The 24,209-nt window shown below is 41.6% G+C and overlaps 2 protein-coding genes across 5 annotated transcripts; one reads left to right on the forward strand and one right to left on the reverse strand.

Annotated features, from left to right (window-relative positions):
- Nucleotides 1–5,641: 5,641 nt before the first annotated feature.
- Nucleotides 5,642–6,130, reverse strand: LOC104582146 (N66 matrix protein-like). Its single transcript, XM_010231495.1, has one exon. It carries the CDS (start codon nucleotides 6,128–6,130, stop codon nucleotides 5,642–5,644), a length of 489 nt encoding a protein of 162 aa, XP_010229797.1.
- Nucleotides 6,131–7,257: 1,127 nt separating this feature from the next.
- On the forward strand, nucleotides 7,258–18,567 carry LOC100823965 (cell division cycle protein 27 homolog B). 4 transcript variants are annotated; one of them, XM_024457276.1, is made up of 16 exons: nucleotides 7,258–7,649; nucleotides 9,150–9,222; nucleotides 9,402–9,511; nucleotides 10,078–10,124; nucleotides 10,214–10,311; nucleotides 10,820–11,118; nucleotides 11,686–11,829; nucleotides 12,733–12,991; nucleotides 14,490–14,704; nucleotides 14,791–14,856; nucleotides 15,480–15,599; nucleotides 15,679–15,755; nucleotides 16,197–16,316; nucleotides 17,217–17,436; nucleotides 17,559–17,840; nucleotides 18,091–18,567. In XM_024457276.1, the coding sequence occupies exons 1-16, from the start codon at nucleotides 7,545–7,547 to the stop codon at nucleotides 18,145–18,147; spliced, it is 2,292 nt and encodes a 763-aa protein (XP_024313044.1). In that variant the 5' UTR covers nucleotides 7,258–7,544; the 3' UTR covers nucleotides 18,148–18,567. The 4 variants fall into 4 exon arrangements, with proteins under 4 accessions (XP_024313044.1, XP_024313045.1, XP_003563608.1 ...); XM_024457277.1 differs by having other exon boundaries at nucleotides 7,259–7,649; nucleotides 12,733–12,883; nucleotides 18,091–18,500; XM_003563560.4 differs by having other exon boundaries at nucleotides 7,259–7,649; nucleotides 12,751–12,991; nucleotides 18,091–18,500.
- The last annotated feature ends 5,642 nt before the right edge of the window (nucleotides 18,568–24,209 follow it).

Here is a 24,209-nt window from a genome sequence, read left to right on the forward strand (position 1 = left end):
TCGAGAAGAGAGCCGAGCTGTCCATAAGGATGACAAGCACTCTGGTTGATCTCGACACACATATGGTGAGACAAAAAGAAAAGAATATTGCATATGATACATTGTATGAAAGAATCGATGAGATTATTGATATGAGCGTATCTAAAAAGTTGAATTGAAGTCATCATTAAGCCAACAAGGGGACAACATAAAAAAAAATTGATCAAAAGGGATTTTCTCCCCAGTTTCATTACTAAAACCATAGGTTAGTTCTACAATAGATAAAAGAGGTGTCACAGCTGCAAGCGAACTGGCCATACAGAAAACAACCAGACGCATCTGGGAGCAAGGTTTTGGGAAGCTAACAAGCAATCCAAAAAAGAAACTCAGGACATATCATAGCAGGCAAGACGCCGAGGAGAAAGCCACAACAGAGAACTGAGGGGGGAAGAAGTTCCACGAAGATGATCAAGCTGCAGCTTTTCTTCTGCCGGTAGGCGCCCATCCCCTGGATCGACTGAAGACTTCGCAAGTGACCATCCTCATCAGCTCAGCTCCTCGTTGTAGCGCCCTTCGTACTCTTGTTTTCTGCAGGTTACACCAATAGTCAAGCCAATGACAGACGTGAAAAACAACCCCAGCAGGGTCAGAGGGAACAACATGATCAAAGCATGCCCTATTCTTAGTTTTCCACAGAGTCCAGAAAGTAGCAGCAACAAAGATTTTTGTTGCTGTCAGATCCAAACCATGAAACTGGTTTAGTCAGGCCCCTAACTGACTCATTGAGTCAGGGGCGTCTCCAGTATCAAAAGCCACTTGCAACACAGACCAAACAAATTTTGCCAAGGGACAACGAAAAAAAAGGTGATCAATCGTTTCGTCCCCAGCGCAAAACATACAGCAGTGTCCCCCAATCCATCCCCGTTTGAGTAGGTTATCCTTTGTTAAGATCCTACCCCACAGAACCAACCAGCCAATTTTTTTGATTTTGGCTGGTAATTTCATTTGCCAAAGTTGTTCATAGACTTTCAAAGGTCGCCTGGTGTGTAAGGAGTTATACATAGATTTAACTGTGTATCCTTTTCCACTAGGTAGCCAAATCAGAGAGTCATTAACCTTTGTCAAAACAGTCTGCTGGATAATAACAAGTAATTCATTCCAGGAGACAGCAAGTTCACCCCACAAACATCTTCTAAAAACTAAGCATTTCCCTTCAGAAACAACCACTTTGTCAACAGTGACATTTTTTGGTGAAAGTAAGAGTGTAGAGGCGAGGGAATTGTTCAGCAAGAGTGTTGTGCCCGTGCCAAACGTCTTCCCAAAATCTGGTTTGTTTGCCAGATCCCAGTTTCCTGCTACACCTCTCGAAAAACAAGTTTTTCACATTCATGAGTCCAGCCCAAAAATGTGGTACCCCCTTGGCAGGTTGTGCTTGTGATAAGGTTTGTTTCTGAAGATACTTTTTCTTCAGAATTTCCTGCCACAAGCCCCCACCCATCTCAAGTTTCCATAGCCATTTACATAGCAGGCTAATATTCATTGTATCAAGGTCTAGGACACCCAGCCCACCTAAATCCTTAGGTGTGCAAACTGATGGCCAGTTCACTAAGTGATATTTCCTCACACCTTGATTTTCTTGCCAAAGCAATCTAGATCGAAAGTAATCAAGTCTTTTCCCCACTTCTTTTGGTAACCTATAGAAGGACAGCATGTAGAAAAATATAGATGAGAGGCAGGCATTTAGGAGAGTGGTTCTGCCACCTATTGACAGAACTTTCCCTTGCCAACAACTCAATTTCTTCTCAACTTTGTCCTCTAAAAATTCCATTGTTTGTTTTGCAACCTAACCTGATCAATGGGGATCCTCAAGTATTTAATGGGTAAAGTCCCAGCTTGACAGGTAAGAATTTCTCCATACATATCAGCTTGGTCAAGTGCCTGGCCCAAACAGAAAACCTCACTTTTGAGGAAATTAATTTTGAGACCAGACATTTGTTCAAACGGACAAAGGATAAACTTCAAATTTCTGGCATTGACATCCCCTTCATCCAGCATAAAGATGGTGTCATCTGCATATTGGATGAGGGACCACTCCTCTAATAAGACCCAGATTTTGAGCATTCTTAATCATTACAGTAAGTGCATCAACCACAATGTTGAACAACAAAGGTGAAAGTGGGTCACCCTGTCTCACTCCTTTATTGGTTCTAAAGTAAGAGCCCAAAGAATCATTCATTTTGATGTTGACTCTCCCACTAGTAATGATGCTAAAAAGTCAATCATTCCACTTGTCAGAAAAACCTTTCTTGAGCAAAATATTGTACAAGAAATACCAATTGACATTGTCATATGCCTTTTCAAAGTCTACTTTGAAAAGGATGTCAGACAACTTCTTTTTGTGCATCTCATGAAGAATTTCATGCATAACAAGTACTCCCTCCATGATGTTTCTGCCTTTCATAAAAGCAGTTTGGGTTGTGTCAATAATATCGTCAGCTACCTGAACCAACCTATTGCTAGCCCCTTTAGTTATGATTTTAAGACTATTATTCATCAGGCAGATTGGTCTAAATCTTTGAATTCTATCAACATGTTCCCCTTTATGAATCAAAGTGATGGTACCAGAATTCAGCTTGCCAAAGTTCAGAGTTCCAGCTGAAAAATCATCAAAAAGTCTCTTGAGAGACATTTTCATAGTTTCCCAAAAAAATTGATAAAATCCCCCAGGGAAGCCATCAGGGCCAGGTGATTTGTTGTGCCTCAAAGAAAAGACTATCTCTTTGATTTCGTCAAGACAAAAGTCCCTGGTGATGCTGGCATTCTCTTCTGAAGAAACCATTCTAGGGAAAGAAAAGTTAGCAGAGATGGTATTTCTGTCAAACGGGCCAAAGAGTTTTTTGTAGAAACAAGTGGCATGTTCCAATAGATCTTTGTCACCATTAATAATCTCCCCCTCACGAGTTAGCTGTATGATTTTATTTTTTCTTCTCCTCCCACTAGCTCTATTCATGAAAAACTTGGTGTTGTTATCACCAAGTTTTAAATCTTGACTTTTAGCTCTTTGATACCATTTTATCTCATCTTCTTTGGAGTATAGATTGTACTGTTTCTTTAGTTCAACCTGTAACTCCCTGTTTTCAAGATTTAGGCCATCTTGCTATGCCGGCTTATCTAAAAAATCTAAGTTAGCAGCAAGTTCAGCTTTGATTTTCCTACTTTCAGCATTAATATTTCTACTCCATCCCTTCAGCTTCTTCCTTAATTCAGAAGTTCTCCAATTCTATTCTTCTTCAGCATTCCTCTTCCCAGCAAGCCAAGACCAGATCTCTTGGACAATGTTAGAAAGTTCTAGTCTAAGTAGCCAACAAAACTCAAACTTAAAACTAGCAGATCTAGGACAGTCTCCTCCCATGTCAATCACAAGAGGAGTGTGATCAGATTTTTCCCTAGGAAGTGCAGATAGCTGCACTAAAGGAAAGAGATCTAACCAGTCAGAAGAAACTAAAACTCTATCAAGTTTGGCATAAATTGGGTTATCATGGTCATTACACCAAGTAAACTTCCTATTGACCAAAAGAAGCTCTGTGAAATTGTTACTTTCAATTATAGCATTGAAAATAAAGCTCCATTTAGGGCATTCTCCTCCACTGCTTTTTTCATCTGAGCGCCTATCAGGTTGAAATCCCCACCATAGCATGTGGGATTCCTACTAGCAGAACAGAAGTGAGCAAATTCTCTGAGAAAAGCTTCTTTACCAGCAGCCTGTGCTGCTCCATAAACAACTACCAGGTCCCAAACAATATCAGAATTATTATTCTGAATTTGGGCCCTCAGGCAGTGTTGTCCACTTTCAATAAGTCTGACTGTTAGTTCCAAACTCCTAATCCCCAATAGAAGACCACCAGATCTTCCATTAGATGGTAGGAAGTGCCAGAAAAAGTCTTGTCTGGCCTCTATTTGTTCTAACCAACTATCCTGAAAATCCTGCAATTGAGTTTCCTGAATCCCAAGGAAATCTATGTGTTGTTCATAGATTAACTCTCTAATATGTCTCCTCTTGTTAGAGGAGCCCAAACCTCTACAATTCCAAATGAGTCCTTTCATTTCCTCCCTCTTCTCCTTACCCGAAGCCTAGGTTTAACACTAACCAAATCAGGAGGGTTTTTTTTTCTTTTCTAGTAGGAGTGGTATATGATAGATGGATTTCATCACACCCATCCGTCTCCCCAATATCAGCATCATCATCAGATAAAAAGCTCATTAAGGGAATCAAAATCAATAGGTGTGGGTTCAGCGGCACCTGGAGTTTTCTCAGTTTCCCTAGCTTTCATCACAGATTCACAAAACATAGAATATCTAGCATTTTCAAGTTTTTTAATCAAACCAATGCTCTCAGAGCATTGTGCATCATTACCCCCTAGATGAATGTCAAGTTTAGCAGCCAAGCTAATCAAATCCTCATCAGGGGTAGAAAGAACAGTGCAAAAACGATTACCTTTAGCAGTCAGGTTCTTCTTTAGAGCCAATTCCTTTGCCTTGTCAAGAATTGTACCATCTCCTTGAGGCCTCAATCTTGCTCTGATGTCTCCATCAGCATTTGTACCAGTGACAGTTGGAGCAGATTTACTGTTAGGGTCTTCACCATTCATGGCTTTCTCAACTCTGAGAGCAATATCCTGAGAAGATTCATATCAACCTCCTCTTCATCCTCAACTTCCTTAGTTATGTCCCTATTCAAGTTCCCTCCATCCACAACAGTATCAATGATAGGATCCAACAGAGAAAAGTCCCTAGACATCGATGAAGAAATTGGGCAGAGGCAGCAGCAAAAGCTTTTTCTTCAATTTCTTGAAGTTTAGCAGCAATTCTCCTATCCAGCTCTGACCTGGTTTTATCATAGTTGTTTTAACCTCTCTCAATGACAGCAGGAGTTGAACTGGAACCAGGGTCCTGAGTGTTGTCATCATGAACAACCACAGTCTTAGCTCTCTTAGGATCACTGCCATTGTCAAGGAAAGCATCTTTTCTTGCAGATCCAATGATCTGACCATCTTCATCAAGCAAACCACCAAGCTCAGCAACTGATTCAAATTCATAGAACGCATCATATATGTATGGGTCAGTAGTGATTTCAGATACAAGTGGGATCTCCAGAACCCTGACTGCCACCCTGACTCTGGCTGAGGAGAATTTAAGCAGAGTCATCATGTCAACTTCCTGAACAATACCCAGAGGAGAACCAGACTCACAAATGCCCTTATAGTGCATAAGCTCTTCAGGTATCCCAGTTATCTTAACCCACACAGAATGCATTTTAGCCTTGACCATAGAAGCAGCAGTCCACTTGGACACTGCCACAGATATAACAAACCCCTTGAGAGTGAATTCTTCCAAAGAAGGAAATCTGACCAAATATCTCCCAGCATCCAGGCTTTTCACATTCCATTTCCCCAATCCAATTTCCAAATCCTTAGTTGAAGGAGCACCTCTTTTGACAATAACCAGCGCCATAATGCTAGCAGTCTTGGTATTGACCTTCCTAGTGTTTTGAGCATAAAAACAGCCCAAGTCCTTTGAAGCAAAGCCAACCAACTGAATCACAGGCTTAGGTTGAGCCGGCCACACACATTTCTCAGTGATGTGAGTGGTCTTCAAGCAGATTTCACATAACATCTTCTCTTTGCATTGTTGTGAGGTATGCCCCATCACTGTTGCACTTCTGACAGACCAAAGGTTTTCCAGAGTTTGGAGAACGGCCTTGACGTTGTGGCACATCAGTCGCTGGAGAGGAAGCAGCTGGACCAGCCACAGCGTTGGAACCACTCGCCCTGGAAGAGGCAGCGGAATTGGGTGGCCGCCCCGAGTTCTGCTGTTGTCTAGCCTGGGATCCCCTACCTCCACGAGCACCATTGAAACCCGAATTGTTCCCGGGATTGTTGCCAGACCCAATACCCAAATCTGGAATGGGATTGGAGTTGTTACCGAAACGTCTAGAGTTGTTGTTGCCAAAGTTCCCACGGCCTTGCTGATAGTTCACGCCCCCACCGCCCTGAGGGTTGTTGTAGCCAGAATTGTTGAACCGCCCCCGACCACCTTGCCATGCCCGCCCCTGACCTCTGCCACCACCATAGCCACCACCCCCACCAGACATCGCTGTCGCTGCCGCCCTCACACCTCCGCCTAGGTTTTCCGCCTCCTTCCACAGACGAGCGAAAAGGGGGTCTAGGTTAGAAGTGAGTGGAGGGATCCGAGCCGCGGCCGTAGGCACGGATGTGGAAGTGGTATCGCTGGATGTGTAACACGGGGAGTGGGGTATCGGCGTGGGGTCGGGAGGCGCCGGGTTCGCTGACTGTTAGGTCCCGCCATTGTTTGAAGGAAGGAAGCTCGCGCTTCGCCCCGGTAATGGCGAGATCGGAAACGCCTGCAGCGGCGGAACCGAGCGGATCTCAGAAACATGCCTGAAATTGTAGGGAAATCCCGCCGCATCCTTGGCCTTGCTCAGAGCATCCCTGAAACATGGAAGCGGGGGAGGTCAGTAATCCTGACCCGCTGAACCGAGATCGATCCAATCAGGCCAAATGGGGGGAATGGACCCCTCAACCACCAGAGCACGCGGTGCCTTCGATCACCGGGACGCCGACGAGGTGATTCGCCGAAGTGAATGATCAGTCGATCCACGGCAGACAGACGATGATCGAAACTCGGAGAGGAAACCCGCAAGCCAAGTGTCCATACCACGAGCATGCGCGAGAGGCGTAGCATCCTCCTCCTCATCCGCCTCGTCAGTGAGACACCAGAACCGACCGCCCGGAGGGGGGAGATGTTCCGGCGATCATGAGGAAGGAGGCGGAGCGGGGAGCGGCGAGCGAGGAGCCATCCTCGAGTTGTCCTTTTGGAATAGCTCAGTTGGTTGGGGGACAAGATAAATGAGTTTCGGACAAAGATCAAACGGGAACGCCAACACGAGGATAAGATAAATGAGTACAGATTGAACTCCATACCACAATACCAGCATAAACTCGTGTGTCGGAGCCTTGACGGATTATTCCCACGAGCGCCATTCTGCCGCGGCTTTCTTTGTCAAAGGTAAACGCAATTCTGATGCTGGATCCAACGTTCACATTCCGGACAACCTGCCACAAGGCCACATCAGCACAATTCAAACATAATAGATCAGGCCCCACCCGTCACAGACCCTGCCCGCACATAAAATACTCCACTGGCCTGTAGCGGTGTAGCCTACCCCCCCTGCGCCGCTGGCCAAGAAGCCCAAGAGGCCAAAGACACACCATCCAGCCGTTTCAAACGACGCCCGGGGGCTCCACGCTCGCTCACGAGTCACGCCCACGCCACGCTGCCTGCCTGCGCCGCGCTCTCCGCTTCCCGATTCGTTCGAATCCCCTGTCCAAATCGCACCCAGAAAGGCCTCCGAATCCAAATCCACCCGTCGCGATTCAAACGAGCGCCCCCGCTTCTCGCTCCCCTCTCCTACCCGTAGCCCCCTCGCATCGCGCGCCGCCGCCGCCGCCGACTCCTTGTCGTGGCCCGTGGGAGGGGGGCGGGCGATGGAAACCCTAATGGTGGACCGCGTCCACAGCAGCCTCCGCCTCTTCATGAACCGCAACGCCGTCTTCCTCTGCGAGCGCCTCTGCGCCCAGTTCCCCGCCGAGGTAACATCTGCACTTCCCCCCGCCCCCCGAACGTGGCTAGGATGGCTCGATTTGGTGTGCCTGCTCTCGTGGGGGGTTAGATCGAGCGTCGTATTGGCGTGGTGCTGCCATTTAACTGCGGGATTTCACCTGCGCTGTTCGATTTAGTGTATATTTTTACTGTCCAGGGCTGCGTAAGCTTGAGCCGTGGGATTTGGGCTAGGGTTTATCGAAAGTTTGAACAGCAACGGCTTAATCAAGCTATTTGGGATCATTCTTTCTTTCATTTTTTGAATTTGTAGGCAACTGGAGTAGCCCGTATGGTTTCTCAATGGTTAATGGAGAATTTAGGTTGAGCTGTGGCTTTACATCCCAAAAATGTTGACAGTTTCACTGTTCGCTTCATTAATGATTTCAGTGACAGTGATTTCAGGGATTTATGGACGTTGCTAAATGTTATGACCTACAGTGACTTCCCCTTATTTTTGAATCTCTGGGTAGCTATAACTGTAACCATTTTTAGCTATCCGGTAGCTTAGGTTGGATGTTATTATATGCAATCCATCTTTCCCATTCTTTTAGGGAAGATCTGGAAGATACAAACGGAACCAAACTGCATGCTCTTCTCGTGGCTGTTGTCGCACAACCAAATTCTGGCCGCTGATATGAGGTTCAGATCTTGCGGCCTGCGGGGATGGCCACATTACCTGACACGGCAGCTTTGTCTCTGGTCACTGGAAAAGCTCCCACCTTTGCAGGGATTGCCCCTTCACCAGTGTGATCTAGATAAAAGCAGGCATTTCCTATATGGCCTGTAGAAGAAGTGGAATCGATGGTTCTTTACGGCCAGGGGGTTCACATCACAGGAGGTGGACTCTCTCTCACATGAGGATATATGTTAGTGGGTCATCACTGTTTGTTCCTGCAGAAAAATAGATCAGCCAGTTGAGAGTAGTCATCATATTGTCTCTCGTGGTTATTTGGCTTGCTCAATTAAAAAGCTAGTCAGTACATCTGTAATTGTCAATCTAACTTCTGAATGGAAAGCCAATACTCCTGCCAGTTCCTCATTGTTTTTATCACATCTTTGCCACATATCTCTATCTTTTATTCCGTGTGATTTTTGCGCACAAGACATGAATGCCTTGGACATGCCAAACTTTAAATAAGGATAATGAGGGGGCAGGGCATATGTTGGACCACACATTTGCCTGAGGTGACATGGCCAGTTGGCCACATCATGGTATGATGCCTTCAGCATGCCAATTCAATTAGAATTTTAAGGGGAAATGGGCGGAGTGTGTGTTTTGGGAAGACAACATGTTGCTACCGGTTGCACCACAGCACAACCTTCGACGCATCAACTTTCAAAACACACACACATGAAAAGAACAAATGCAAAGCAGATCCAAAGAGATAACACGCCTTTTTATTCACAAGGGATGTATATAGCAAATCTTTTTCTGCATCAGTTCAGTTATATGTCGTACTAAATGTGCCTGCACTTTCTCCTGTGTACAGACCAACCTGCAGTTGCTAGCAACTTGCTACCTCCACAACAACCAGCCCTATGCTGCATACCACATTCTGAAAGGTAATAACATCTGCTCACCATGTGCCTGCTCACTATAGTGTGCAAATGCTATTATTATGCTTTGAGAATAAGATTGCGTGTGTACTATTTCTTTGTCTTCTTGGACATATCCCTTATCTTCCTGTCGTAGTCAAAGTGTTTTGACTGATATTGATTTGTGTTTCCTATATGCTATGTAGGTAAGAAGCTGTCGGAGTCCCGGTACTTGTTTGCTATATCGTGCTTTCGGATGCACCTCCTGCGGGAAGCTGAAGAAACTCTGTGTCCAGTCAATGAACCAAACATTGAGGTATATGACATGCTTGTAAATATGGTTTGTTTCCTGTATTTCTGAAAATATCTCATGTGGTAGTCTTAGATTTTCTCATAAGTGTGCCTAAAAAACTCGAGTTTGATCTGAACAGGGGGTACCATGAAACAGCATTTGTTCTACGAAAGAGCATTTCTTCCATGTTGCATTTTGGTTTGAAGATTATGTGTAGTGTGTTCGATGATTTTTGAAACTAAGAGTTCAAAAGCATTCTTGCAAACTTGGCCTGGTTGATATTTCCTCCCCGTCGAGGCAGTCAATGCCAACTATGTCATAAATTAACATTATATGTGTATTGATCCCTGTCTGTTAATTTGCAAATTGTTGGTTTATGATAAGTTATGTACCAGATAAACATTGACAGTCGTTGACTAATACTAGACACTGCATGAAATGGTGCAACTTGTCTGGAGCATGACATTCTTCTAAGATTGCTGGCCAACTATTTTTTTATACAGGCGTGAAGTGATGACTAGTCAAAAGAAATCAGTTCATCTTTGCCTGCTTTATAGTTTTTTGGCAGCTTGTTAATTCTTTGCCTGCAGGTTCCGAATGGCGCAACAGGACATTACCTTCTTGGACTAATATACAGGTTTGTTATTCATGCCGAACTCAATCTTGTCTGCAGCATGTCTTGATTTATGGCACATGGTTCATAGCATTTACCTCATCTTCCCGTAGGTACACGGGCAGAGTGGCAGCTGCAGCTGAACAATTTACACAAGCTTTGACTCTCGACCCTCTTCTATGGGCAGCATATGAGGAATTGTGTATACTAGGTTCGTTCATTAATCATTACACACCCGTAATTGAAATCATCTAGTAGCTGTATGCTACTTCTGTTTCATTGGGAGCCTTCACTTTGAAGTTCTCGATTAGTTTGGGTCTACAATACAGATTTGCAGGTCACACCTTCCGAAACATTGCACCGTAGGTGTATGTCTTGCTTCTACCTTCGTATTTGGTAATATGGAGAATCTTGTATATCAGAATATCTGTGCGATGCGATAAATTCTGCATACAAATATGCAGTGCATCCAACCATTCTTGATTAGTTTTATGTTATCAATCAATACATATATTCTTTATCAATCATATGAGAACATTAGTTCATTGTAACTATACTCATTTGTATGCCTAGCGTGTTACATGCATCATTATCTCACACTCCTATAATAACTATACAAGGCTCAATATGTACTGTCCCCACCCTCGCTAAATATAAGTTTACACTTTGAAAAAAGGGTACATGTGAATATAGACTGAAAGCGTGTTACCATGTGGTAGGTGTTGCTGAAGATGCGAATGAATGTTTTAGCGAAGCAACTGCTCTACGTCTCCAGCAGGAACACACATCTACATCAAATCTGGAGAAGTCAAACTTTGTCAATGAAAATCGAGTTCTTTCTTCCAATGTGTCAGCAAGCCTTGTGGATATAAGCCCTAAGCAAATAAAACAACTGCATGCTAACAACACAGCTGAAATACCTGGTTATCCTCATGTAAGAGCAACTGCGTTGCATGTGCAGAACAGTATACCATCTAATGTAGGACAGTTTGACAGCCCATCACCAACTGTAACACAGGTTAGTAGAAGCTATTTAATTGTTCATTCTGTAGGTCATCTGGCAATATATACATCAACTGCCTATAAGCAACATTTGTGAGAAGCATGCTAAGCTGCCAAAGATCTCTTATGTTTCACATTTGGTGGCACTGGCAAAGATGTCATAAGCAGCCAAAAATTCTCCAGAACCATCATGTTTGATCTGTCCAGATCCTTTTTTGTTCATTTTCCATTGCGGCAAGTGTCATTACTCTGGTTAACAAGACTTTCAAGATAGAGAGCTTTGAGGTTTAACACATAATTACTCCCTCCGATCCATGTTAGTTGTCGAAATATTACATGTATCTAGATGCTTTTTACGCATAAAGACATCCATATTTGGGCAAATTTGAGACAATTAATATGGATCGGAGGGAGTATTATTTTCGTTGCAGTTGATTTTCTAATTTTTTTCGGAGAAGTAATAGTGAAACATTAGAACAGCTTGGAATCCGTAGTGCTTGGACACCTTATTCCGCAATTTTCAAGATTTAGTTTGTAACTTGTCTGTATAGCTGAACTGCATTTTACTTAATTCATTTTGCAGACTTCTGGTATTGTTCCACCACCACTCTTTAGGAATCTCCACGCTTACCAGAATATGACAAGTGGTGATGCTCCAGCCAAACCAAAGGTTGCAGTGAACCAACCGCTAAGAAGAAAATACCTGGATGAAGCAAGGCTGAAGAAGGTTGTTAATTCATGAATTGAAACCTATTCGCTTATAACTTTTATTTTTTTTCTTGTTTCCCATATTTGGAACTTGTAGAGGTTTCTCCTACTGTGAGATACTGGATACCCCTCCTTTTATTTTTATTAAAAGACAGTGGGACCCTGCGCCCACTCTTTTCTGAAAAGGATATCTTGACCGGGGAGTACTACACATTGGTCAATCATACTTTAAGACATGATGCTGTTTTCCAGTTACTCAGCTAGTGCTGCTTGCTTCAGTATTAATTATGAACATAGTCTCAACCTTCTGGCTGTCCGTGTCTATAAAATTCCAGTCATGGTCCTTTGTATCGAGATTCAGGATGTAGGTTCCATGCTATAAGTTGGCGATTCACATGTACTTTAGTTTCTTTGCTATCACATGATGGTCTGTATTATTTATTAATTAATACTACTATATTGTGCAAGTAGTTCCTTTTTTCAGCAGCGGCCAATTGTTTACCAACACGTAACCAGCACCGGTCAATCCACATTGTTATGATGTTTGTCTACCTGCTAGATTGTTGCTCATTTTTTTTTGTTATAACATTAACATTCCAGTAGTGCTATATATGGTAAAATCTGGTGTAAGGAACTGAAAAGATTGCTATAATCTGACATTGCTCACAGTTATGGTAGTTCTCCTTGATATAACACTCAGTGGATATGAAACTGGTTAATCACTACTTCTGTTTGTTTAAGATCTATCTTTCCTTAGTAGCTAAAAAAGAATTTGTTTTCTTATTGACCTCGGTCTATATATTTTTGTTGTTCTGTACCTTTCAGGTCTGGCTGCATACCCTCTTTTACATTACTTCTGTTGATATTCAGCATATCTTTTAATTAACAGTCTATACTCAATTTTTGCTTATGATGATATTAGACTGAAGACTCTTTTCAGGTTACTGGAAGGCTCTTTAATCAGAGCAGTGATTCAGTACCTCGAAGAAGTGCAAGACTTTCTAGAGATACTCCAATAAATTCAAATTCAAATATATCTCAGTTTGGAGGAAACGGAACAGATCACTCGTCAGGTAAATTGCGAGCAAACTCGTCCACATCATCAAAATTGTGTTCAACAGCCGTACGTTCCGTGCAAGTTAGGAAAGGAAAACCACGGGCTACAGAAAATTTTGATGAAGGTGATTATCATTTCAATGTGGATGATCCATCTAATTATATAAACATATGAAAATGTGGTTGATATGTTGTTTAAATATTTGTGCAATCTGGATCTTGATCTATCTGCTTTCTTACCTAGATGCTTCTGTTCTGTTTATGAGTTTAGATTAAATGTCATTTGTTACCCTGTTTCTTGTGCCCATACCTATATGGTCTGTGCACTTTCATTTGGAAATTGTGATTATTACACTAATTCTCAGAAATCATTTAGGTTGCTTACACATAGCAGATGACTACTGCTGAGTTCTTGGCAGCCCATGGCATTAATCTGTATTTTTTTTAATCATATCTCTCAATCTCGGTTTGATATCTTAAGCATTTATATTACTACCAACACATTATCTGCTCCGTCTTCATGCATATGCATGTCCTTATTTACTTGCAGTTTTGATATTATTTTTATATATAGCAGATGAACACCATGATTGTTATTCCTTTTCTTTGATGTGACATTTCATTTTGTTTGATTTGTCGAAAATATCCTTGAAATACATATTACATCCGTCCTTAAATACACAACTTCTCAGAAAGCGTTCTGTTAAAACTTTTCTAACCGTGACTACTAATAGTATCATTAGATTTATCATGAAATATTGTAATCATATAAAGTCTCAGGATCTCATACTAACATGTACGTACAAAAAGTAACAGTCAAAGAGATATATTGGAGACCGTGTCAATGGCTAAAACATAGACTCTGTTCAGTGAGTCATTGCCTGTCCAAATTCTGCTTTGCTGGCCCTGACAGCCAACGTGGCACCTTGACCCCTTGATATGGGCATGTGACCGTGCCAGCCTGGTAGATAAGGCGCTTGAGAGTTTAGACCATTAGGTTCGTATGTTTTTTGCGCAGGGATTAGGATAAGGATTCAAGGGAGAGGAAGATATAGAAAGGGATTTCATCTGGGTATTGTAGCTTAGAACAAACCGGTTAAATTCGGAAGAAGCTGCAGCAAAATACATCCATTTATGCATACAAATAAAATCCAACATTTTGGGTGAAGAGTCTGAAGAAACCATGTTGGTTGATCAAAGCACGGTTTCATGGATCTGTAACAACCCACTTAACAGAGTTTAGGGCAGGAATATCCATTTTCAGAGTCAGAGGACGCAAGTGACACATGTGGAATAGTTTAAGAACCTGCAGTGTTGTTTAAATCTTTTTCATTCCATGATTGTTCACACTTATCACTCATATGTAGAAAGTTTTGCTAATTATTATGTTTAAATATTGAAAGCTATTTCTGTCCATGGAAACCTGTTTCAACAAAGCTGATATTTATGGCTGCTAATGGGCATATTTTGTTTCCTTTGCTGGATCTTCACTTTAGCACATGCAACATAGGAAGGTTTAGTGGAAGTAACTTCCTAGGAATAATGTTTGCATTAGATTGCACTGTGTGGATGGTTTTTAGTCATCTTTGCATCAATGACTTGAGTGATTTTTCTGAATATCAGGAAGCAGGTATGAAGCTGTTGATGAAATGTGGACAGATAATATAGCAGCACCCTCATCTTCTGTTAGTATAGTTGAAGGAAGATGTTTTGAGCAAGATAAAGCTGAGCGAATCCTGTCGCAAGAGTCCAAATTAGCAACTGGTATCAGGGAGCTATTGGGACTTTTAAGGACACTCGGAGAAGGCTATAGGTTATCTTGCTTGTTTAAGTGCCAGGTATGTTAAAGATGTTAGCATCACAAATACAGAAATACTAACCTTCTGTCGAGTGTTGTCATCAATTTCATTAACTTAATTGTCAGGAAGCACTGGAAGTCTACAGAAAACTCCCAGAGCCACAATTTAATACTGGATGGGTTCTGTGCCAGGTACAATTTGTTTAATACTCCAAGAGGATTGGAGAATTTCATACTCCCTCCGTCGAACAAAAGATGTCTCAAGTTTGTCAAAATTTGGATGTATCTAGACATGACTTGGTGTATAGATGCATCCAAATTTAGTCAAAGTTGAGACATCCTTTGTTGGACGGAGGAAGTACGTACTTTTGATTCATGTAACTAGATTTTAAAATCTGTAGTTGTGTGTCACGCAATAGTATATATAGCATACAGGGTGCGCATAACTCAGATGACTACATTGTTTTCTTCCTCCATTGTTAACTTCAATATGACTTAAATGAACTAAGGACACAAGGCATTCATGGTGGTCTTTTCATTAGGCGGGTAATATTATAGTTTATGCTGCTTATTGATATTGTAAATTGACATTTGTATAATTGTGACTCAAGCATTGACCTAGAACAGTGATTATTTTTCGACCTCTGGCTATTTCATTTTACTATTGATTAGATATTTAAAATTCCACTTCAATAAAACATCAGTTCTACTTTATATTAACTATGTCAATTTTTTATCACATATATAAACAAATGGTCTGTCAATTTGTTTATTTTGGCAACACAAACTTATTTTCATTTTGGCCAACTATGCAGGTGGGGAAGGCATACTTTGAATTGGTTGATTATCTAGAAGCTGACCATTTCTTTGAGTTAGCACATCGACTATCACCGTGCACGCTGGAGGGAATGGACATCTACTCCACTGTTCTTTATGTAAGCGAACTCGCTGCTGTTGGACTTTTGCCTACTTTGTTGCCACCTTTAGCTCCAAAGTCATATGCTTCTTTTGCAGCACTTGAACGAGGAAATGAGGCTAAGTTACCTTGCTCAGGAGCTAATTTCTGTTGATCGACTGTCTCCTCAAGCATGGTATGCCTGTTATCACCAAGAAGTGAATAATCACATTGGACCATTTTCTGTTGCCAGTAGCTCATCGTTTATTATTTTTTTCTCTCCATTTTGCTAGTTCATGTTTCGGACCTAGACATGGGGTTTACGGAAAGAAAAATTGAGGATTATGAAAACAATTTCTGGTTGGTCTTGTTTTTTTGTTGTTGATTTTGTTTAGCTATTACTCCCTCAGTCCCATATTAAGTGTCGCAACTTTGTCTAGATACGCCTGTACCTGCACACTAAAATGCGACTAGATACATGCGTATCTAGACAAAGTTGCGACACTTAATATGGGACGGAGGGAGTAAAATATAGTCTTGGTCTCAGTCCAGTGCTAGGCATCTTAACAGGTCTAGGGTTGCCTTGCTTCATTATATGATGTTCCATTTTGTACTGTTTGTTCTGAATGTCCACCAGGTGTGCGGTTGGAAATTGCTTTTCCTTGCGGAAAGACCACGAGACTGCTTTGAAAAACTTCCAGCGTGCTGTGCAACTTGACTCGAGAGTTGCTTACTCTCACACTCTATGCGGTCACGAGTATGTTTTGGCTCTCCTAATTATCGCTTTTATATTTCTATTTGAGTGAAGTGTGCCCTTGCTATTTCACGGGTTTGTCACTTGGGTCCCTGAACTTGAGGTTGCACATTGAGGTAAACGTCTACAGATGTATCATCAGAGGTGCAAACTGTGCTTATCTAAAGAGGAATTATCATCTGACACTTTGACCCTTTTTATACAAAGTTTGGCCATTTGTTGTATAAGTTGTCTAATGGTATTTGGAACTTCACAATCTTATATTGTTGTCAAATTGTGATTTTGATTGGGCTAAGGTGTCGTGTCATTTCGAATCTCATCATCAAAGTATGTTACTCCCTCCGATTCATATTACTTCTTGTCGATTTGTCTCGATACACATGTATCTAGACATGTTTTATTGTATAGGTGCATGCGTATCTAGACAAAGCTGCGCCAACTAAAAATGGATCAGAGGGAGTACTATGTTTTAATCACTAGCTAAATGCACGTGTGTTCTTACGAAATTATTACTCCCTTCGATCCAAATTACTTGTCGCAACTTTGTCTCGATACACATGTATCTAGACGCCTTTCAGTGTGTAGATACATGCGTATCTAGGCAAAGCTGTGACAAATAATTTGGATCTGACGGAGTACTAATATTTTGCATGAGTTGCTTAAATGAGCTTTTGTCATGTTCCTAAATTTTCGGACTGGATAGCAATTATCTCAAAATATACATCAATCCAGTCAATTGTAGTCAAAACTGAAAAGATCGTGATACATATATCTATCATATAGATTAAGTGCCATCACATTCATTTTCAGTCGGCACACTTCACTCTTTCTACATGCCGTATCAATGTTTGAGGCCATCTATCAATTGTTTTGTTGATCCTACTGCCATTCCTTGAACTGTAGGTTTTCTGCATTAGAGGACTACGAGAACAGTGTTAAATTCTACCGATGTGCACTTCAGGTAGATGAAAGGCACTACAACGCCTGGTATGGGCTTGGAGTGGTGTACCTTCGCCAAGAAAAGTTTGAGTTTGCTGAGCATCATTTCAGAAGGGCATTTCAGATAAACCCTCGCTCTTCGGTTCTTATGTGCTATCTTGGGATGGCCTTACATGCTCTACAGGTTCATATTATTGGCAACCATAAACTAGTTTCTGGTTACTGTCCCTCTCCAAATTATGTAGTTTCACCTGTCTTCTGGACAATGTGCAACTGTGAACCTCTTTCTGAATTGAACTTTGACAGAGGAATGAGGATGCTTTGGAGATGATGGATAAAGCTATATTTTCTGATAAGAAGAATCCACTTCCCAAGTATCAGAAGGCTTTAATCCTGGTAGGCCTTCAAGATTATCCGGAAGCTCTGGATGAGTTGGAGCGGCTAAGGGAGATTGCACCTCATGAGAGTAGTATGTATGCACTTATGGGGAAGATATACAAGCAACTGAATATTCTTGACAAGGCTGTATTTTGCTTTGGCATTGCCCTGGATTTGAAACCTCCTGCTGCTGACCTTGCTATAATCAAGGTATGGCACTACCTTATTTTACTTATCACCTACGTGGCTGCCTGCTGTCTTTTTGTTTCCTGCACTGTTTTTATCCTTCGTAAATAAATTGACCTATATGTTTCTTCATAGTGTTAGGGTTATCCAGTAATCATTATACTGAAATAGTGAAATTGATGTGCTTATAATTTCTTACCATTACTGTGCTGATCTGATTGGTCGGAATCACCTGTGTTAATACTGATTTACATGTTTGTCTGACATTTGGCAGTCTGCAATGGAGAAAGTACACCTACCAGATGAACTGATGGATGATGATGACCTGTAAGTTCACTTTAGAGCACAAACTGAGAATGGAACATTTACTCGGATATGATGCCCTGCTTGTGCTTTCCGAATCCTGCCCTGCTTGTGCTTTCCGAGGGAACTCGGTTCTTCAAGGAAGAAAGCACATCATGCTGAATCAGGATGTACTGCTCCTGTGGATTATCTTGGGGCATTAGTGTACCATTAACCATCCAGTTTTGTAGCATTAGCTGTGACCTGTATACTGACAGCACCACCACAGCACCTGTAGTAGTTTAGGTGTACAAGTTGAGTGTTGGCACTGTGGCCTGTATCATTGTAGTACAACTGTCCAATAACCAAAAGAATTCTTCGAGAAATAACGAAAATTATTTGTGGATTCATGCTGAATCAAACAGATCGTGAAATGCAACAATTTACCTTTTGGGTCTCACTATTCAAAGACTTGAAGCATTTCTGTACTAGTCGGGAGCCTTGGAGAAGTTATGAAATAAGAGATGAAGTTATCAAATATGCTCTGCATCAAGGAAAGTGTAACATTTTTATGTTACCATACTGGTCCGGTATTAGTCAGTCTTATGCTTGCTGGAAGCCCCGCAAGTAAGAACTGGCTGATTAATGAAAAATTCTGTAGCAGTAGGCAATATCTGGAACTTGATGTAATTTCTCATGCGGTAATATACTCCTGCTGATCCTAAATTCTTGACTCAAATTTGCTCAAATATGGATGTATCTATTCTTAAAAAGCATCTAGATACATGTAACATTTCGACAATAATTTAGAATTGGAGGGAGTAGCTGTTTATTACACGAACATGGAAATTATCGGGTAAAGATAAAAATTTGGCTCTCCAAATATGAGAACCGGGATTTTCTGACTCGCGATCTCTTTGTGCGTGGCATGGCTTGGTATTTGTCCAGATTGGAGATTCTAACTTTGCTTGTCCGGCGGACAAAACATAAGGTATTTGTACCTTATCATAATGATTATTTCCTAGTCATTTGTTTCTAGAAAATGGAAGCTTTATTAGCTAAGTCACTTGAGCTAGTACATCTCACTCTTCGCCGTTACTTGGAAGTTAAAAGTTTGCACTTTGCAGTTGTAGTGGAACCATCCCGATTTTGCAGTTTTGTTGTTCCGTGCTGCTAATTTTGCTACTACTTCGTAATTGAGGACTTCGAGCTATCTTGATCTGCGTACCATTTTTTTTCTCAGCTACTTCGTTGGTTTCTGGTATTTTCCCACAATGAAACACTGAAAGGTCTTGACTAGAAACCATATGCTGAGACCTTGAGCATGAGCAAAACCATATACGTTCTACAAGGAAGCAAGAAATGGCGCATGAGATTGGGACATTTTGGGGACACTGAAATTTCTAAATGGGCAAATTCTTCATTCCAACTAAAGAAAGGCTAAAAGATTCATGTCTTGACACACAGCACAAGAGAACTAGAGAAGAAAGCCATATCACCACCGTGTAATATAGATAGTCCATTTTGCAAGCGAAATTACAGAGTTAAATTAACGAAGTGCATAATAACAGTTTAGCTGGCCGCGCCAAGGAAGGCTTCCAAACTTTTCTCAGCAGTCCTACGATCGTCGACAATGTAGTCGTACTCCTCCCAGAGCTTCTTCTGGGACTCGATGATCATCTTTAGCTCGTCGAAGCTTAAACGATCTATCTGCAGCATTTGAGCATAATTTTTTTTTCTAGAATACATTTAATCATAATCTGAGTATCTCAAAGATTTGGACTCAACTGAGTCGATCATATCATAAGGATGTACTGTCTCCAGTGGCAGATTCAGAATTGTCCAAAGACTAGGGCTAAATTAGGCTAAGTATGTAAACCTAGGGCTAATCCGCTATTAATTAGGTTATTTTGCCAAATCACGATTACGATATACATGTATTAGCTGGCTCACACCTAGGGCTAGAATCCTAGTCGCCCTAGGTGTGATTCCGCCCCTGACTGTAGCTGAAAAATTGTTAGGTCATTTGAAAGTTGTTGTGACCCAGCAATGTGAAGGCAAACGAAATACCTACATATATTTGAAATGGTTCATGCTGACTTTTTCCGCACGTAGTTCACCCAAAAATATTAAAAAAAATTGAGAAATCTTCGAGTGTTTTCTAAGAAATCCTAATGAACACAATTAGACAAAGATCAAATGTGATCTACGTCCTTTTCTTATTTTGCTTAGTTGGTCATTACAAGAACTTTCGGTAGTTTATGACCGGTTCATGAGCTTTCGAGTCGAGCTGTTTAGTCCCGAAAAAAAGCCATATAAGCTATGGTTAACCAAACGTTGTTGAAAGTGTGGCGGGAATCATCTTTCACTAAGAACCCAGTTTTCAATTTTGAAATTCTTACGACGATTATTGACTTCAAGCTATCTTTCCGCGCATATGATTTTGACTGAACCTGTGGTAGTTGTGTCCGAGGGCTAGCTTCTGAAACTTATTGAACATTTGAACCATTTATGACAGTCGAAGTGAACTAAAAGCATATTTACATAATAATGCCAAAGCAAAATCTTATAATGGAATTGCTCACTCCAGTATTGGTTAAGAAAAACTACATAATACTCACTCCGATCCTAAATTGTTGTTGAAATATTACATGTATCTAGACGCATTTGAAGAATAGATACATACATATTTGGGCAAATTTGAGTCAAGAATTTAGAATCAGAGGAAGTACAATACAAGAAGCTTACTACTGAATTTCACCCGTGGTCACGCATCGGGGGTTGACAAACTTCTTTTCTCGACACGCGGCAATCGGCAAACCTTGCACATGCGAAAGGTAAAGGCCTAAGAGCATCTCCAGCCATCCCCACTAAAGGCCCCCTAAACGGACTTGGGGGGCGCTGGTGCGAAAATTCCGATCCAGCCGGCCACCCCAAATTGTTTTTTCACCCGATGCAGCCCAAAAAGTTAGCCGACGCTCTCAGGCCAAACCCAACCCATGGGGGTGCTGTCGGGGGCGCCGACTCGGGCGCAAAACCTCATGGGTCAGCACTGTCAGCGGCACAAACCCAAAAACAAACCCTATTTGCCCCTCTGTGTGAGCTTCGGCGACTTCCACCCCGAATTGCACGGTCGTTTTTTTGCTTATGGAATTCCTGCCGATACACAAGACGACTACCTCCGCATGGCCGAGTCCACGGCCATCGATTGCATGTACAGGTTCTGTAGGGCAATTGTGGCGGTGTTTGGCAGTACTTGAGGACACCCACTGCAGAAGACACAGCTCAGATCATGGCATAGAATGCAGAAAGAGGATTCCCAAGTATGCTTGGCAGCATCGACTGTATGTATTGGTCATGAAAGAACTGTCCATTTGCACACCAGGACATGTATAAAAACCACAAAGGATTATGCAGCGTGGTACTTGAGGGAGTGGCCGATCAGGATATGTGGATTTGGCATGCCTTCTTTGATATGGCAGAATCGCACAATTACATCAATAACTTGCAATGCTCGAATGTGTTTGCCAAGCTCGTTGAAGGCACCGCTCCTCGGTGAACTATGAGATCAATGGCCATGTGTTCAACAGGGGATACTACTTGGCAGATGGCATCTATCCAAGATGGTCGACCTTTGTGAAGACAATCTCAAACGCACCCGCAGGAGGAGCAAGATCTTGGTTTGTGATGCAACAGGAAGCATCCAGGAAGGATGTCAAGCAGGCATTTGGTGTGTTGCGGGATCGATTTAATTTGCCATCGTCCGGTACCCTGCTCTCACTTGGTCGAAAGATCAGATGTGGGAGGTCATGACTGCATGTGTGATCATGCACAACATGATCATTGAGAGCGAGCAGGAATGTCCGGTGTTTGACACTGAACCGTATAAACGGATGGGTCCTCTAGCCAATGTTAATCACCAGGTGCCGGCCGCCTTTGCTCCTTTTCTCGCCCGTCGGCAAGAAATTCGAGACGCTGGTACTCATCGACAACTTAAAGATGATCTGGTTGAGCATTTGTGTGGAGGCTCCGAGGAAATGTTTATTTTTTCTTATTTGTTTGCTTGAATTTGATTAAATTTGTTTGAAATGTGATTCAGAACTTATCAAATAATATGCTTGTTTCAATTTACAATACTTGTAAAATTTGGTTTGGGGAGGCGTTTGGGGGCGCCGGTTGGGAGCTGGCTGGACCTTAAAAACAAAATCTAACCAGCGTCCCCCATACGGCCGAAAAAAGTGACAGGCCACATGCGAAATGGAAGGAACGGCTGGAGTTGCTCTAAAGGGGTCATCTTCAATCAAAGTCTGCACTCACGGTGCGATGTGCCGATGCGGGGATGCACATGTAGCTCTCACGCAGGCTACGCAGGCATGCTCGTCAAGTCTCTATAAAGGCATTTATCCTCAGGTATGTGTAGTGATGAGACGACTAGAAGGTATCTTCTATGTTTTGCCATTTCGGCCAATGAAGGCAGCTTCCCAGAACTTGCACAAGTTGCGTACAGTACAAGATCATCACGAATGATATTACATCCGAAGTAGTTTCCAATGCAGGTGCGGCGAGTAGCCAGAGCATATTGATCTAAAAAAAGTAGCTAGAGCACGGACCGGACTACCGATCCCCATGGCTTCCCGTCGTACCGATTTGCTGCCGTGCTATCAGAAGCATGGAAGCGTCCGATGGTGTAGAAGAGTCTGTATTCTGACAAGTGACAAGTTTTGCACTAATTGCGTGCGTGCCTTCTCGTGACTGCCCCTGGGAAGCACGTCAACGAGGATTGATGCATTAGCTTGGATTTTCACGTAGGAAGTTTTTTTTTGTTGCATTTTGATGTTAATTTGAAGCATTCCCCATTGATTTTGGAAATGTTCGTTGAATTTTGCTGCCCGTGTTGTATACATATTTATACAAATTGTAGGAAGCACGTATAGGTAAGATGGATGCATGGCGTATGTAGGATTGAACACTATTGATGTAGGGTACGCAAGGAAGCAGCAATTTTGGTGCCAAGAAGCTCGATCAGTTTGCTGGTATTTGAATCACGGCATATGGAAAACTGAAGAACTTCAATGTCAAGAGAGAATTCCATATTTGTCACTCAAATTTTGCCATATCCCCAAATTGCACTCAGAATTTTCTTTTTTCAAATTTGCCATTCAAATTTTGCGTGAGGTACAAATATGCCACTACCATTAGTTAACCGTTTAGTAAGAGATGAACAATTTTCATTCATATTGATCAAAATACCCCTAGGTCTACAGGTTGAAACACCCAAGCTGAAGTGTTAACTATTCCTTTAATTTTCTTAACTATTCCTCTAATTCTTTCATAGATCTGACAGATATGGCGTCCAGCGGTTGCTTAACTGTTCCTTTAATTTTCTCCATTTCAATGCCGAGACATACAAAGAATGAAATGAAAAACTAAAGACTGGAAAAATTTATCAACATGCTGAGGTATAGCATTATGAATTTTGTGATGTTAAGTAAAATCAGGGGAAGTGCTACTCAAATTTTCAATTTTCATGCCAAAAACATTATTACTCATTTCAATTTTTTGCTGAAACTTACTCCAAAATAGTGTGTTACTGACATCTTAAAAATCTGGAATTTGTAATTTATCTAAACGAGTACTTTGTTGTAAAGGAAATCAACATACTACTTAGAGGCAAAATTGTCTTTTCATTTCTTACTTAACAGTCAACTAGTAGTCAACTAACGGTAATGACATATTTGTACCGCATGCAAAATTTGAGTGGCAAATTTGGAACAAAACATTTTTGGGTGGCATTTGAACATATAGAAGAAATTTGAGTAGCAAATATAGAATTCTCTCTGGTGTCAATGAGAGAACCTGTGTGGTACCGAAGTACTTGTGTGCCAATTAATGAGAAAGAAGCACATGTGCAAACATTAGGAACCAAAATGTAAAATGGAAACAAACCTGTGGTCGAAAGAGGAAGGAAACACTAATACATGTAGTAGGGAAATGTGCAAGTGAAAATATCAAGCACATATACAATACCTAGCAAGTGGGAAGCAACATTCTTTAGTCAGTTGAAGCAAACAATGTTATACTATGAGAACATAAGAAACACTCTTACTCCTT

The sequence above is a fragment of the Brachypodium distachyon genome, chromosome 1, assembly GCF_000005505.3.
Source record: "Brachypodium distachyon strain Bd21 chromosome 1, Brachypodium_distachyon_v3.0, whole genome shotgun sequence".
NCBI classification, from domain to species: Eukaryota; Viridiplantae; Streptophyta; class Magnoliopsida; order Poales; family Poaceae; genus Brachypodium; species Brachypodium distachyon.